The sequence below is a fragment of the Schistocerca americana genome, chromosome 3 (assembly GCF_021461395.2).
Source record: "Schistocerca americana isolate TAMUIC-IGC-003095 chromosome 3, iqSchAmer2.1, whole genome shotgun sequence".
Lineage (NCBI taxonomy): Eukaryota > Metazoa > Arthropoda > Insecta > Orthoptera > Acrididae > Schistocerca > Schistocerca americana.
Window position 1 is genome coordinate 557,578,515 of NC_060121.1, and position 16,815 is coordinate 557,595,329.

Sequence of the window (16,815 nt, forward strand, 5' to 3'; positions counted from 1 at the left end):
ATCATTAAAAATATATTTCTTCTTACAGGTTAGTCTCAACAATGCTAAGTTCACAGCAGTGTTGAAAGGCCTACACAATGCAATTGCTGTTGACTATCACTACCATAAAGGACTTATTTTTTGGTCTGATGTGTCAATGGATGTCATTCGACATGCAAGTCTGAATGGTACAGGACCAGTAGGTGAGTTTCACAATAGGAAGCAATGTAGGAAGGTACAGTATGTAATAGCTAGAGTGTGGGATAACACACATCATTCTTTATGTTATTATTTTAATGTATATCTGTATTACTTTTACATCCTTATTCTGATAGTGAAAGTTTCTAGTGGCATGATACAATCAGTGTAAGTAATGATCTTTTGGATGTGAAGGAAGAGAAATGTGGGAGAGGGGGAGTGTTAAGGAATTGCCTATAGGGGAAAGAAGGATGTGGTAACACTGTGTTACCATTTGTTCTGTACTGGCACCTTGGCATCAGTTACCACAACAGGATGCAAGGTGCCAGTGCAGACTGTCACAATTCAACTTGCCTACATGGGTGTCCGGCAGCACAAATCCAGCTGCCAGGCAGTGGCATGCTCAAATATTGAAGGTAGCTCTGTGTCAGCATGTGCAGCCAATGGACAGCACCACCAAGAGAGACTGATAAACAATCAAACAATCTCACTGATATAATCCCAGAGCGGAGTGTGCTCAGCATCTTTCTGTTAAAGTGTTTTCTTGTGTTATCTGGACTTTGCTCTAGGGCTCCCTGCATTGTATTGGATTTGGCCTGGCATTGTACTTGATTGTATATGAAACTTAACTTTTATATGTGTGTGTTGTTACTACAGGGAACAGAGTAACATAGGCTGCTTCTACAACTACTTTGACATACATACTCCACAAGCCACCATATAGTGCATGGCAGAGGGTACCTTGTACCACTAACAGTCATTTACTTTCCTAAGCCATTAGCAATTGGAGTGAGGGAAAAAAGACTCTCTGTATGCCTTCCTGAGGAGAGGAAAGGCAGGGGCTATTTTGCACATATGAGGGAGGTGTAGAGGTGACAGGGAGGGAGGAAGACAGGAAATATTAAACCTGCCAGAATGCAGAGAACCACCCGTATAGCCAAGAGGATTTCAAGCCAAATGAAACCTCCCTTGATCCCTTCTCTCCTCTTGTTATCCTGACCCTGTCCACTATGTAGATAGGGACTGTGCCTCTACTACAACCATCAGTTCCAAATTCCTTCTGATTTGGACTGCCAACATCCTCTTGTTAAAACAGTTACTAAGCTTTTCTAAGCAGATTTTTGTGACATACAGCAAAAATCCCTTTTTGCACTTTTCAGCAGACTGACCAAACAAAAAAGTAACATGGAGGAAAGCATATGAAACACAACAAGCAAAAAGCAATGAATTACAATTACTGTTATTGTCTTAACATTGTTCGTAATATGAAATTAAAACAATTTAAATTTTGCCCATTTAAAAAAAACTGAAATAATTAATTGCTTCTGTTTCTTTCTAATAGAAATTAGCTCTACTCTTTCATAAAACCACATTAAAAAGATACTAATGTTCTAATGTGAGACTTATATTAACAATCATTATAAAATTATGAAAAATAAAAATTGTAACACAATGTTGGTTAAAATACTAAAGTTGACAGTCTTCGTAAACAGAGAACAGGATGAGCAGATGGCAGGCTGCTAGTAGAGTCACTATTGTCAGATTGTGATTATTATTGAGGCAGTGACTCAGTATACTTCCTCACCCTTCCAAACACTGCGAACCTATAATGTAGGCGGCCATGATCCAACCCGCTGACAATGAAAATCTTGCTTCCACACTAATGCTATGTTACATTATCAATAACTTTGCATATAGTCTGTGATTTTTGTTTTGTTCCTAGGCTAAATTTGATTAGGAATATAATGCACTTTTTGCAAAAATCTTTATGAAAATCAGTGTTAAAGGTTGTGATAATGTCAAAGAAACCTTAAAGTGTGGGAAATGTTGTAACATGGAATTGTTAATGACGGAAAGTATTTTATTGAGAAAATACGTCTTTTATTGGGACTGAAAAAAATGGATGTAAAAGTGGGAAAATGTAAAATGTGGGAACATAAAACAATGTTTTACTGTAATAGGTTTCTTTTGCTAAGGCACAAGGTAAATGTATTTTTCGTTGCAATAAAAGACAAATTAATATAACTTTTCTCATCAAAATCTGTAGAATCTTATAGTTAGTTTTAGTTTATTATGCAGTCTCAAATTTCACTCACTGAATATTAATCAAAACTGAATGCCAAATTCCATAAATGTACTGATTGACTGTCTGACTACAGACTGAACTAATTAATTAATGGAAATTACGTGAGATCCCAATGTAAACTGAATGAACATTAGCTAAATTTCTGGGATTTTTCTGAAAAAAGGAACAAGAGAAATACTTACACCATTGTATACATGCTGTAAATTGATTTTCGATGAGGTGGCTAATTGGAGTTGCTGAATTAATAGAAGTCACAAGGTGCAGATGTCTGCCAACCAGTATTCACTTGTTTCCATTCACTACCAGCTGTAGTGAACAATATTGAATGTGGTTGCATTTTAGTAACTAATTTATGTTGACTTTGCCAGGCCAAGTTTTTGCAGCAAATGTTAGCTCCAAGTGTCATTTCTGATTTTGTAGATGTAGATAACACAGTGTTGGTAAGAACCAGAAATCAGTGAGTACGTTCAATATCATTCAGCTTCTATTGATTCAGCAACTCCCAGTAGTCATCTCACATTTGCCACTCTAGGATTCATGTATAGTACAGATACTAAAGTTGAAAAATAACAGTGGAAACAAATAGTAGCAGGCTACCACTTATCTTCAGATACCTACAACCACGGAGGTGGCAGTTTTCTGAAATATTCCTGGTGGATAGAATATCCCATCCTCTGCTGGGAGAGAATTTGGAACAGGATTTTTTTCTGACATTTTGGCTGATAAGTGTACAGCTATCTTCAAGATGAGTTAATGAAAGAATTAAAACTACTTGGCACAACACTGTGGAGTAAATGCATGTGCATCAGAAATGAGATACTCAGCAACAAGAGCATCAGTCAAAGATGAAGCTTAGTATATGTAATAAATAAAACATAACAAGCACCAAATCAGAAAATCCACATTGCTTACAAATTATGTTATTGATTATTAGAATGGATGGCATGTGTTGAAATGCCAGGCACTGGTGTCTCAGAACAATAATTCCTTTGAGAGCGCAGACATAAAATGAATCATTTCTGTGATTTTTCAAGCTGGAAACCCTCATCTTTATCAAGCAAAATTTCTGATAATTGTACTCCCGCAGCTTTCTTGACCACTGAACCTCCATGGAATGTTGTCAGACTCATTAATCCTGTAATCCTGGAGTGGGCAGTGGAAATACAGTGTTCAACCTCTGCAGATTTGTTGGGCTGTAGAAGGCAGATGTGTCACTATTTTTCAGTTTATACTTGCAGGTGTGTAGCTGCCACCGTATTTTGCAAACTGAGCGTATTTAAAACTTTAATACATTGGACCCATGTTGCGTCTGACAGGCTGTCAAATGAACTGGTACTTGGAAGAGGTATTCAGTAAAAATGAATATACAGAACATGAAATTAAGAGTGCTCTGCAAGCGAAAACACCAGACCAACCAAAGGAAGAGCATCAAGAAAGAGGTGTAAGGTCTACAGACTTTCTACCACATATGGGAAATATTTCTTCCAAAACTGCTAGAATAGTGATTTGGTCTTCATTCTATCAGCCAAGACTGCAGCTCTTCTGGGATCTGGGATAGATAATCTACTTTCAAAAAAGATGGGTATTTATGAAATCCTTTTGTCAGTGTGGTAAAAGTTACATAGGACAAACAACACGCAGTGTACAAGAATGGTGCATTTAGCAGCAGCAACACAACCACCTTCTGCAGTTCAGCAGATCTACAGTGGTTGAAGATGTATTTACACAGGTCATTCCATGGGTTATGGGAGATTCAAGATATTGGCCACAGCCTCATCCTATTGGGATTCAGTGGTCAAGGAAGCTGTGGAAATACAATTAGAGGACAACCTGCATAACCAAGATGAGAGTTTCCAGGTTCATGAGAACCATTTTTTCATGTCTGTATTCTCAGAGCAATTTTTGTTCTGTGTGTTTGTTGCCTGGCATTCCAACATATTCCATCCATTTTAATAAGTAGCCACACAATTCATAGACACTGTGGATTTGTTGATGCGGTGCTTATTACATTCTGTTCTTAGATGCATGAAGTTTTATTTATGATGGGTACTCTCTTTGCCATCTGTCTTATCCCTGAGGCACAAACAATGATTACTCCACAATATTGTCAACTACTTTTAATTCTATCACTAGTTTGCCTTGAAGATGATTATCTCCTGAAATGTTGGAAGGAAAAATAATATTGTCCTGGATGCATGCCCAAAAGATGATGGAATACACAGATTTAAATGTTTACTTTTGTGTGTGTGTGTGTGTGTGTGTGTGTGTGTGTGTGTGTGTATTTGAGTATGAGGGGTGGGGGTTCATTCTGGAAAAATTCTACTAAACTCAATAAGAAGGATTTTAAAATGACTATTATTTTCAAAATACTCTAATATTATAATAGTAATTGTCCTTTAATTGCACCAAAAGGAAAATTCGGTTGAGAAACCTGTAAAATAACAGAGAGATAGAATGGGTGGTCATTATTTACCTCCAGCAGGTAAATTTCTAGTACTGCCTATAGACAAGTATAGAAGTGAAAGTATTAATTCTAGCTTTTGGAAGTATTAGTTCCTTCCTCAAGGTGTAAAGAAGCATAAGTTAGAAAGGTTACAAAGGAGCACCAGGTTACTCTCTTGACATTGGAATGAGAATAACTCACCTGTAGTAAGGATGAAGGGAATCAAAGGTATCCTTTGTCACTCAAGCTAAAACGTTGATGATCTTTTAACTAGAATACACAACTTAATTACTTTCTCAACCAAAAGAATCAATAAACAAAATGTGATTGTTTTTGTGTGGATGCATATGTTGATTTTAGCAACAGTGTGTCTCTCCTAAGAATTGTCAGGTGTATTTTCAGTGGTGTTTTGGCAAATATTTGCAGTCTTGTTTTGCGGTCTGTAGCTGGAGTCAGCCCAAACAAACATTGTTCATCATATCTTTCATGCGATGCCCAATTTCAACGGAAAGCATTGGTTTGTTTCCCATTAAAAACTAAATAATTTTTAAAATGGTGTTTTATGTGTCCACTTGACAGAGCCATCTCAGATTAGTCTGGTGTGGTATTCATTATATCGGTACGTGTTAACAGGGACAGTAAAACTCTAGCAACAACTGGGCTGTACTGCTCCATGGCAGTAGCAGTCAGCACAGTTCAGTATGATGCTATTGATGCTGGAGTACTGGTTATTCTTCATGTTTTACTGTTCCCATAAATGCATGTTGATAACAAATATTGGAGTGGACTAATTTGAGACCAATCAATCAAATAAACACGTAAAATTCTGCTTTAAAAATAATTTTGTTTGTAATGGGGAACAATCCAACACTTTCTGTCAATACTGGGCATCAAATGAAAGGCGTGATAAGCAGTATTTGTTTGGGCTGTCTCCAGCTACAGATTGTAAAAGTGAAATTGCAAATATCTGCCAAAACACCAGAGCAAATGCACCTGATAACTCTTTGGAGAGACAATTGGTGTTTGACCTGATTTATGCACTTTGTAACACATTGATATCCAGATACTGAGGTTCAATAAATATACAACATACCTCTCTCATAGGAATCCCACACTCATCCACCTTTAGAAATACAAATGCAAATAACTGTTGCATGCATGAGTAAAGAATTAAAGCAAATATAATTTTCTGTACTGAATCACTGATAATATTCTGTATACTACACATAAGACAGTGATTTTTACCATTTATGATTCTGAATTGCAAAAGAAAATTTATATGATGGAAAGGAGGATTGCTCTTATAAACCTCGTAATTGGTTTCTAGGCATTCAACTCTGGGCTTATTCCTTCTCCTGAGTGCATGCCACAAAATGCAGATAATCTCTCATTGGTGGCACACTGCCTTCAAAAGGCAGTAAATCTGGGTTTGAGTCCTGATCCATCAGACAATCTTTTTTCTTATTATATCCAATAAGCCTATCAGACTTTCACATGTGTATTGCATTTGTATAATTGTAATTGAATCACTATATATGCACATTAAAATCCTTGTGAATCAGGTTCCCCAGTTATTGGAGTACAACAGTATTCATGTAGTTTAGTTGAGCTTCTATCAAGATAGTAAGAACTTTCATTATGTATAATTTTTACAGTACAAACAAAACTTTAGAATATATGAGCCAATAGTCACTGAAGTCCACTCATTTCTTGTTTTTTGTTTGACAAGTTACCAGCTTTAATTTCTTATCTAGAAATTAAATGTGATTCCTAAAATTATTTCCTGTGTTCTAGATGTCATTCGATGGGGTCTTGAGAGCCCTGGTGGACTTGCAGTGGACTGGGTGCATAATCTTTTATTCTGGACAGATTCTGAAACAAGGCGTGTGGAAGTAGCAACACTTGATGGAATTCATCGTGCAATCATTGCATCAAATGACTTAGACCGACCACGAGCTATTGCTGTGCATCCAGGAGAGGCTTTCATTTTTTGGACAGACTGGGGTACAAATAAATAATATTTTATACTGTTATTACTCAGTTGCATCTGCTTTAACAGTATTTGTGCACACTGATACACTTAACTTCCATCACAATCTATTTATACTTTCATAATATTTCATGAAAGTCTCTTGAATTTACAGGTCCAAACCCAAAAATTGAACGTGCTGAGATGGATGGAAGCAGTAGACGAGCTGTCATAAGTGAGTCCCTGTTTTGGCCAAACGGACTTTGCATTGACTATGCCATGCGCAGAATTTACTGGGCAGATGCCAAGCATCATGTAATAGAGACTTCAAAATTTGATGGCTCTGAAAGAAAAAAGGTGCTGTTTTTGATTTATCACTCTACAGTTTAATAAAAAAATCTTGGGCAAACCTAATATCACATATTTAGTTGTAGTATATAATTTAGTCAGCAAGATATAGCATGTAATTAATTATTGTGATGTAGAATTAGTCATCTTTTTTTTGTCAGCTGTTTTTTGTCAATAGATGATTAAATAACAGCAGGGGTAGAGACTTGACATTTATGTATTTGATTGTTTGATTTCTTACTCTACTACCAAACAATGTGGCACGGTGATAAGGTACTGGACTCGCATTTGGAAGGATGGTGGGTCGAATTCCCATCCAACCATCAAAATACATAAATTTTCTGTTGCTTTCCTAACTTGGTTAAGGCCTATGCCAGGATGGTTTATTTGAAAAAGCATGACTGATTTTCTTACCCGACCTTCCCCAATACAGTATGTTTTCCATTGTCATGACCTCATCATCACTGGATTGTTAAGCGCTAATATTTCTCCTCCTCCTCCTGCTCCTCCTCTCTCTCTCTCTCTCTCTCTCTCTCTCTCTCTCTCTCTCTCTCTCTCTCTCTCTCTCTCTCTCTCTCTCTCACACACACACACACACACACACACACACACACACACACACATGGGCACACTTTCCTGTGGGCAGACACACATAAGAACTACTTGCTTCTATTCAAGTACTTTCGTTTGTTATTGTTGGCATTATGAAGAAGATGTAACCCCTAGTTTCCTTTCAAAACTGTATTTGTTATCTGTGGTCATTTTATTTTGTTTTATTGTCATCTCAGTGGCTCTTTAGTTTTCGATTTTCTCAGCCAAGCTTTCAAGCCTGTAATGTTAGTTGGTTATGTCGTGGATCACAAGTAGACCCTACCACTCAGCAGTGTATTTGCTTTACAGTCAGTAAACTAGGGTCACATACACTCAAAAATTATTGCATCTGTGTGTGAAATTTTTTTTAAGAACCACTACTTGATAAAAAAAATCTATTAGGGCATTTCTGTTTTGTGTAAAGTACTAACATTAACCAAATTTATTTAATAATGAACAAATGGATGAACTTTATGTTAGGGTGCACTCCCATTATTTTATTTCACACACTACTGATGCAACCATTCATTACTACTGTGTCATTGAAATTTTGTGCACCAGTAAACACAAATTCCATTAATTTAACATCTTGCAAAATATTTTTCTCTGTTAGCTTTCAGCTTACATTGGTGTAGTTAACTTTGTATTTTCTTTTTCTTAATATTGCTCCTTTGATGTAGATTTTAGCAGTGTAGTCTATTAGACTCATAAGAATTCCTGGATTCACTTCCACCATGTCTCCCCAAAGCTATTTCATGAGAAACACAACATTTAAGGTAGTTGGAGATCTTGGAATGGGAGTCTCTATTTATTTGGATGAGTTTATTACGTTGCACCACTCATTCTTTACGAGATGGTTGAAGCATGTCTATGTAGTCAATCGATCACTTTTCACTAAATTGGCCTTCTTATATATGTGCTTGTGCACAACATGCTTCAGAGATATTTAATGAATCCATCTTCAGTGACATCAGGGCGGTGATTCTTTTGGAAACCTGTAATTCTCAGGCAATGACAGCATATCTGGAAAAATTGGGAAAATCTCAAGGAATATCATTAAATCTCAGGGAATTCTGTATTTTTAATATAGCACTGGAATTTGATTTTATTGAGTTTTATAAATCCAGTGTGTAGATCTCACTTTCTGTAGCTTGTACACATATTGAATGACTGTAGGTTGATGTTGTACTGGTGAGATTAGGAAAGTGGATGAAATTCAGAATTTGGTGCTTACATTCTGCAAACTCCACACAAACAGAATGATTGTAGATTGATGATTTATGGGTGAGGTTAGCAAAACAAATTTTAAAATTTGAAAGTGTGTGAATTACATGAATATTACTCAGTATACATTATCGAAGTTTATAAACTGCAGTCAAACTACTGCTTGTGGTTAGTGTAACTCAGCTGAGAGGAAAGACAACTCATTACTGTATGATGCTCACTCCTGCTCCCCTCCCTCCCGCTCATCGTTAATTTATCAAGAACTTTTTACAACACCATCTTGCTTCCCATACCCAGAATTGTCAGGGATTTTTTTTCCAAGTTTGAGTAGCTACCTGGTGAAGCTCAATTTCCAGTCCATACAATATTTGTGGCACTATTTTTAATTCATAACAGGAGGAACAGGAGAGTGAGAAGAACACTATTCCAATCACATCCAAAGATCAACTTTCTTTCTTACTTACTTGTGTTAAGGCCCTTCATCTACCATTTATGTTTGTTAACTGCACTGTATGTTAGTCTATCATGTGCCTTAATTTCATATTTTGTGTTTATGCTTGAAACTGAATTTTCATTTTTTTGTTATTAGTTTGAAGAATACATAAACAAGTAGAAATGTATAAGCACAGTGATCTCTCAGATGTGACACCTGAGCAAAATTCATGTGAAGCAAATAGCAATCCCATGTGAGAGAGCAGGCTTTGTAGCCCAGACACCTTGATAACAGCCTGGCCATGGGGAAAACAATGAAACCACAGGGATAAAGAGAAACAGTATTGTGTTGGTGTGGCAGTCCCATGGAGGGAAGTGGCATTGTGTGCAGCACTTGATTCGTGTTTTGTTAACCTGCTGAATGATGTACAGATAGTGTAAATTGCTCACAGTCATCACTCAATGGTGGTGAAAGTGATCAGACTGAAAATATGATTATCGAGACTTCATAAATTTAATTTATAGGATGAGTATTATAATTCCTTGGGGTGTTCTTGGAGTAGGATTGGGGAAAGTGAGGGATGAAGACTTGCCACCCATTCTTTAGATGCCAGGTGAGTCGTGTGATGGAGAGTCTGGTAAGTTAGTTTCATGTTCTGTGGATCATCTGTACAGTTAATCAGAATGATGTGGAACTAGTAGTGTTAAGTAAAGCTACATACTGACCACATTTTACATATTACATAAATTGAAATTTTTCTGTGGAGTAGGACATGTTGTCAAGGAGAAACATTTTCAGTTTGTTTTGAAATTCGATTTTGCATCCCTCAGCCATTTTATATCATTGGCTAGCTGATAAAAAATTTTGTAGCACCATTATGCACTCCTTTTTGGACTAAAGTCATCCTGTAGTTGTTATTGTGGTCTTCAGTCCTGAGACTGGTTTGATGCAGCTCTCCATGGTACTCTATCCTGTGCAAGCTTCTTCATCTCTCAGTACTTACTGCAACCTACATCCTTCTGAATCTGCTTAGTGTATTCATATCTTGGTCTCCCTCTACGATTTTTACCCTCCATGCTGCCATCCAATGCTAAATTTGTGATCCCTTGATGCCTCAGAACATGTCCTACCACCTGGTCCCTTCTTCTTGTCAAGTTGTGCCACAAACAACTCTTCTCCCCAATTCTATTCAATACCTCTACCCATCTAATCTTCAGCATTCTTCTGTAGCACCACATTTCAAAAGCCTCTATTCTCTTCATCCATGTTTCACTTCTATACAAGGCTACACTCCATACAAATACTTTCAGAAACAACTTCCTGACACTTAAATCAATACTCGATGTTAACAAACTTCTCTTCTTCAGAAACGCTTTCCTTGCCATTGCCAGTCTACATTTTATATCCTCTCTACTTTGACCATCATCAGTTATTTTGCTCCCCAAATAGCAAAACTCCTTTACTACTTTAAGTGTCTCATTTCCTAATCTAATTCCCTCAGCATCACCCGACTTAATTTGACAACATTCCATTATCCTCGTTTTGCTTTTGTTGATGTTCATCTTATATCCTCCTTTCAAGACACTGTCCATTCCGTTCAACTGCTCTTCCAAGTCCTTTGCTGTCTCTGACAGAATTACAATGTCATTGGCAAACCTCAAAGTTTTTATTTCTTCATGGATTTTAATACCTACTCCGAATTTTTCTTTTGTTTCCTTTACTGCTTGCTCAATATACAGATTGAATAACATCGGGGATAGGCTACAACCCTGTCTCACTCCCTTCCCAACCACTGCTTGCCTTTCATGCCCCTCACTCTTATAACTGCCATCTGGTTTTTGTACAAATTGTAAATAGCCTTTCACTCCCTGTATTTTACCCCTGCCACCTTCAGAATTTGAAAGAGAGTATTCCAGTCAACATTGTCAAAAACTTGCTTTAAGTCTACAAATGCTAGAAATGTAGGTTTGCCTTTCCTTAATCTTTCTTCTAAGATAAGTCGTAAGGTCAGTATTGCCTCACGTGTTCCAACATTTCTACGGAATCCAAACTGATCTTCCCCGAGGTCGGCTTCTACTAGTTTTTCCATTCGTCTGTAAAGAATTCACATTAGTATTTTGCAGCTGTGACTTATTAAACTGATAGTTTGGTAATTTTCACATATGTCAACACCTGCTTTCTTTGGATTGGAATTATTATATTCTTCTTGAAGTCTGAGGGTATTTCACCTGTCTCATACATCTTGCTCACCAGGTGGTAGAGTTTTGTCAGGACTGGCTCTTCCAAAGCTGTCAGTAGTTCTAATGGAATGTTGTCTACTCCCGGGGCCTTGTTTCAACTCAGGTCTTTCAGTGCTCTGTCAAACTCTTCACACAGTATCGTATCTCCCATTTCATCTTTATCTACATCCTCTTCCTCCAGTCACATCAATTAAATATCGAGACATAACATTGCAAAGCAGTATGAAATGAAACAGCCACATAAGAGCAGTGGTAGGGAAGGTGAATAGTTGACTTGAGTTTATTGGGAGAATTTTAGGAAAGTGTGGTTCATCTGTAAAGAAGACCATGTATGAGATCTGTTCAAAAATTCTGGAACATTCATAGGTTTGCACCAGTGGTGTGTTGAAGTGAAAATTGCAGTCTGTTAGTTATTGTTCAGTCATCTACTGAGTAGAATGTTGTGTCGCACAGTTTGCAAATTTTGAGATAACAGAGTTGGAGGAGCAACACGTCTGCATTAAATTTTGAGTGAAACTCAAGAAAACCTTTGCCAAGACATACCAAATAATGCAGGAATCCTATGGCGATGTGTGCTTAAGCCATACTTGGTGTTACAAATGAGTCACACAGTTTAAAAATGACTGGGTGGAAGTTAAAGATGGCACTCATTCACAATGCTCTTCAACATCTACTGATGACACTCATTTCATGTGCATCAGTGAAATGATGTGTGCCAGTTGAAGACTACCTGTCTTAGAGGATTGAGGAAGAATATAACATTTCAGTTGGATCATTTCATGAAATCCTGACCCAGTATCTTGAATTGCATCATGTTGCCACCAAGTTCGTCCCAAGGCTCATGAGTCAAGACCAGAAAGACCTTCGCCTCACAGTCTGCAGAGAGCTTTAGGGTTGCACAAATGAGAATGAGATGTTCCTTAAGAGATTCGTAATTGGTGATGAGATGTGGGTCTATGGTTATGATGTTCAGAACAAGGTTCAATCTTCACAGTGCGACAGTAAAGCTTTTCCAAAACCAAAAAAAGCCATCAGGTCAGACGTCAAAGCCATGCTGATAGTTTTCTTTGACTCTGAAGGATTAGTTCATCATGAGTTCATGCCAAAGGAACAAACTGTTAATCAATGGTCTATTGAGTACTTTTGCAACACCAGCAAGAAAATGTGAGAGCGGCCTGAAATGTGGCAAAACAGTTCATGGTTCTTGCATCATGATAATGCATGCACGCATTCAGCCCTTTTGATGAGTGACCATTGCACAAAAAAATGAAATCACTGTGCTGCCTCCACACTCTCCAGACCTGGCCTCTGCAGACTTTTTTTTTTTATTTCCAAAGTTGGAAACTCTATTGAATGGATGAATATCGGCAACAGTAGATGAGATAAAGAAAATTTGCAAATGGCGCTTCACATGATCCAGCAAGAAGTGTACCAAGACTGCTTCTGGAAGAGGAAACAGGATTGGGAGTGGTAAGTGATAATGTACTACTGGCCTGCATCCTGTCCCATAAATGTGACTGACATCTCATACACGTGGAATGTGAAATACAGTTGTATAGAGAATTGAAAATCAAAAATATACCTAAGAACTTAGATCCAGTTTGTGTTTTTGAGGGAAAGTTGCAACAAAGAGAATAATTTGGTGACACAGTAACAATTTATTGTGCTTTTAAGTGTGCGTGTAGAACTGGAAGGCCTATCCTCCTGAGCTTCAATGATTAAAGTGCTTACAAAAACATTTTGGAAGTTTTCTACATCTACATACATACGCCACAAGATACAGTAGGTGCTTGGGAGAGGGTACCTTGTACCATGACTAGTCATTTCCTTTCCTGATACACACATATTGTGTAAGGGTAAGACAACTGTCTATGCACCTATGTATGAGACATAATTTCTCTTACCTTCATGGTTCTTATGCAAAATATATGTTGATGGCTGTAAAACTGTTCTGAAATAAACTTCCAATACCAGTTCTCTAAATTTTCTCAATAGCATTTTGTGAAAAAAACGTCATCTTCCTTCCAGGAATTCCCATTTGAGTTCATGAAGCATCTCTGTAATACTCATGTGGCAACTGAATCTACTGGTAACAAATCTAGCAGCCCACCTCTGAACTGTGTCGATGTGTTCCTTTAATCTGATCTGAAGGGGACCCTAAACACTCGAGCAATACTCAGCAATGGGTCACACTAGTGTTCTATAACAGGGCAGTTCAAAACATTCCAGAGCTTTGTCCACAAAATTTTTCCTTGCTTACCTTTTGTCATGCATGGTATCCTTCGAAATACACAGTTGTGGAGGAGAGTATTTCGAAAGAGGGGAGGTGTCAGAAAGAGTTTGTCAGAAGTGGTACATTGTTAATCACGGTGTCAGATTCAGTCCATAGTTAAGGACTGAGTGAGTTATAACAGTTTGAATGTTGTACATTAAAGAAACATGACAAAAATGGTTAAGAGTGCAATAGTAAATTATTGAAGTGATTTCTAATGTGAGAATGTATAAATAATTGCCAAAAGTTTGATTGTAAGTTCCATAAATTCTACTGCTGTCTGTATTATACTTTTCAGCTCTCTTTGAAACATTGCAGACAACTCTCCCAAGGTGTTTTGGTGCACTTTTATGTCAGTCTCGAGTGACTGATACAAGCTTATGTATTTATGTCATTGATTATGAACATGAAACTTCCTGGCAGATTAAAACTGTGTGCCCGACCGAGACTCGAACTCGGGACCTTTGCCTTTCGCGGGCAAGTGCTCTACCATCTGAGCTACCAAAGCACGACTCACGCCTGGTACTCACAGCTTTACTTCTGCCAGTACCTCGTCTCCTACCTTCCAAACTTTACAGAAGCTCTCCTGCGGTAGCTCAGATGGTAGAGCACTTGCCCACGAAAGGCAAAGGTCCCGAGTTCGAGTCTCGGTCGGCCACACAGTTTTAATCTGCCAGGAAGTTTCATATCAGTGCACACTCCGCTGCAGAGTGAAAATCTCATTCTGGAAACATCCCCCAGGCTGTGGCTAAGCCGTGTCTCCACAATATCCTTTCTTTCAGGAGTGCTAGTTCTGCAAGTTTCGCAGGAGAGCTTCTGTAAAGTTTGGAAGGTAGGAGACGAGGTACTGGCAGAAGTAAAGCTGTGAGTACCGGGCGTGAGTCGTGCTTCAGTATCTCAGATGGTAGAGCACTTGCCCGCGAAAGGCAAAGGTCCTGAGTTCGAGTCTCGGTCAGGCACACAGTTTTAATCTGCCAGGAAGTTTCATATCAGTGCACACTCCGCTGCAGAGTGAAAATCTCATTCTGGATTATGAACATATTTACTTTTTTCTCTGTAGATGTTACTTTTCATTTATAATCACAAACAGAAATATGTTAGAGTAAATAAAGGCTATGATACAAGCTGACCAGTGACTGTGGGTTCTGTACTTGACATCATCAAGGCCAATATTGCACCCAAAAAAAGCTTTTTCAATAACAGTAGAAACTCATTTGACAGGAATTCTCCATGATTTTGTGAGATAGTTAAATGCACAATACAATGTAATTACTGATGGAATCGTCTGTAAGAAACTGAATTACTAAATGTATTGAGTTTTTTTAATGTATTTGAGAGTCATTCCGTTAATTGTAAAACAAAAGCTTATTCTGTCCAAAACATGATTTGCTTTAGTTTTCAATAGGAATCTATAACTACTGGGCTTTCATCATGGGTAAATAAAACAGCTTTGGAGTTTTACGATACACGCAGTGGTAAGGCAATGGTATTTATTTGGAGAAAAAACATTACGAGAAAGGAATACCCCAAGCTACAGTGATTTAGTCTTATGCAAGTTTATTTTCTATTATGTGACAATGTAAATCAATGTTCAGCTTTCCATCATGTAAATAAGTTCTGTGTCAACATTTTCAATATACTGCTCAGATCAGTATCAAATTTATCAGACTAAGTCCTTGCATGGGGGGTAAATGAATACATAAATGAATAAAAGTCAGTATCTCAGTATCTACGTAATTGACTAGATACATTTTTTTTAAAGGCCAAGCACTTAGAAAGCTGCTGAGTACAGACACATGTGCAGATGATCAATTCATACAAGTGATAGCAAATTTATTTTTATCATAGATGATGAAAGCCTGTCAAAAAATATAAATAAAAAGGTACTCTGAAATAAATCAGTAACAAGAGAGATTAAGATTGGTAGTGAGCAAAAACAATGTTGGACAATGTTATGATCCCATTATTGATCTTAAGTCTGAGCTAATTGTAGGTAAAATCATCATACAATTTCATGTGCAGCTGAAGAGGATAACATTATATATAAAAACAAAGATGAGGTGACTTACCGAACAAAAGCGCTGGCAGGTCGATAGACACACAAACAAACACAAACATACACACAAAATTCAAGCTTTCGCAACAAACTGTTGCCTCATCAGGAAAGAGGGAAGGAGAGGGGAAGACGAAAGGAAGTGGGTTTTAACGGAGAGGGTAAGGAGTCATTCCAATCCCGGGAGCGGAAAGACTTACCTTAGGGGGAAAAAAGGACAGGTATACACTCACACACACGCACATATCCATCCACACATACAGACACAAGCAGACATATTTAAAGACAAAGAGTTTGGGCAGAGATGTCAGTCGAGGCAGAAGTGTGGAGGCAAAGAAGTTGTTGAAAGACAGGTGAGGTATGAGTGGCGGCAACTTGAAATTAGCGGAGATTGAGGCCTGGCGGATGACGAGAAGAGAGGATATACTGAAGGGCAAGTTCCCATCTCCGGAGTTTGGATAGGTTGGTGTTGGTGGGAAGTATCCAGATAACCCGGACGGTGTAACACTGTGCCAAGATGTGCTGGCTGTGCACCAAGGCATGTTTAGCCACAGGGTGATCCTCATTACCAACAAACACTGTCTGCCTGTGTCCATTCATGCGAATGGACAGTTTGTTACTGGTCATTCCCACATAGAATGCATCACAGTGTAGGCAGGTCAGTTGGTAAATCACGTGGGTGCTTTCACACGTGGCTCTGCCTCTGATCGTGTACACCTTCCGGGTTACAGGACTGGAGTAGGTGGTGGTGGGAGGGTGCATGGGACAGGTTTTGCATCGGGGGCGGTTACAAGGATAGGAGCCAGAGGGTAGGGAAGGTGGTTTGGGGATTTCATAGGGATGAACTAACAGGTTACGAAGGTTAGGTGGATGGCGGAAAGACACTCTTGGCGGAGTGGGGAGGATTTCATGAAGGATAGATCTCATTTCAGGGCAGGATTTGAGGAAGTCGTATCCCTGCTGGAGAGCCACATTCAGA

At 38.2% G+C, this 16,815-nt stretch overlaps 1 protein-coding gene across 1 annotated transcript in view; it reads left to right on the forward strand.

Annotated features, from left to right (window-relative positions):
- LOC124606219 (low-density lipoprotein receptor-related protein 4) overlaps positions 1-16,815 on the forward strand; it is a 633,935-nt gene that overhangs the window by 427,799 nt on the left and 189,321 nt on the right. The window contains exons 11-13 of the mRNA XM_047138193.1: positions 29-182; positions 6,501-6,710; positions 6,851-7,032. Coding sequence (XP_046994149.1) covers positions 29-182; positions 6,501-6,710; positions 6,851-7,032 — 546 coding nt within the window. The remainder of the gene's footprint in view (positions 1-28; positions 183-6,500; positions 6,711-6,850; positions 7,033-16,815) is intronic.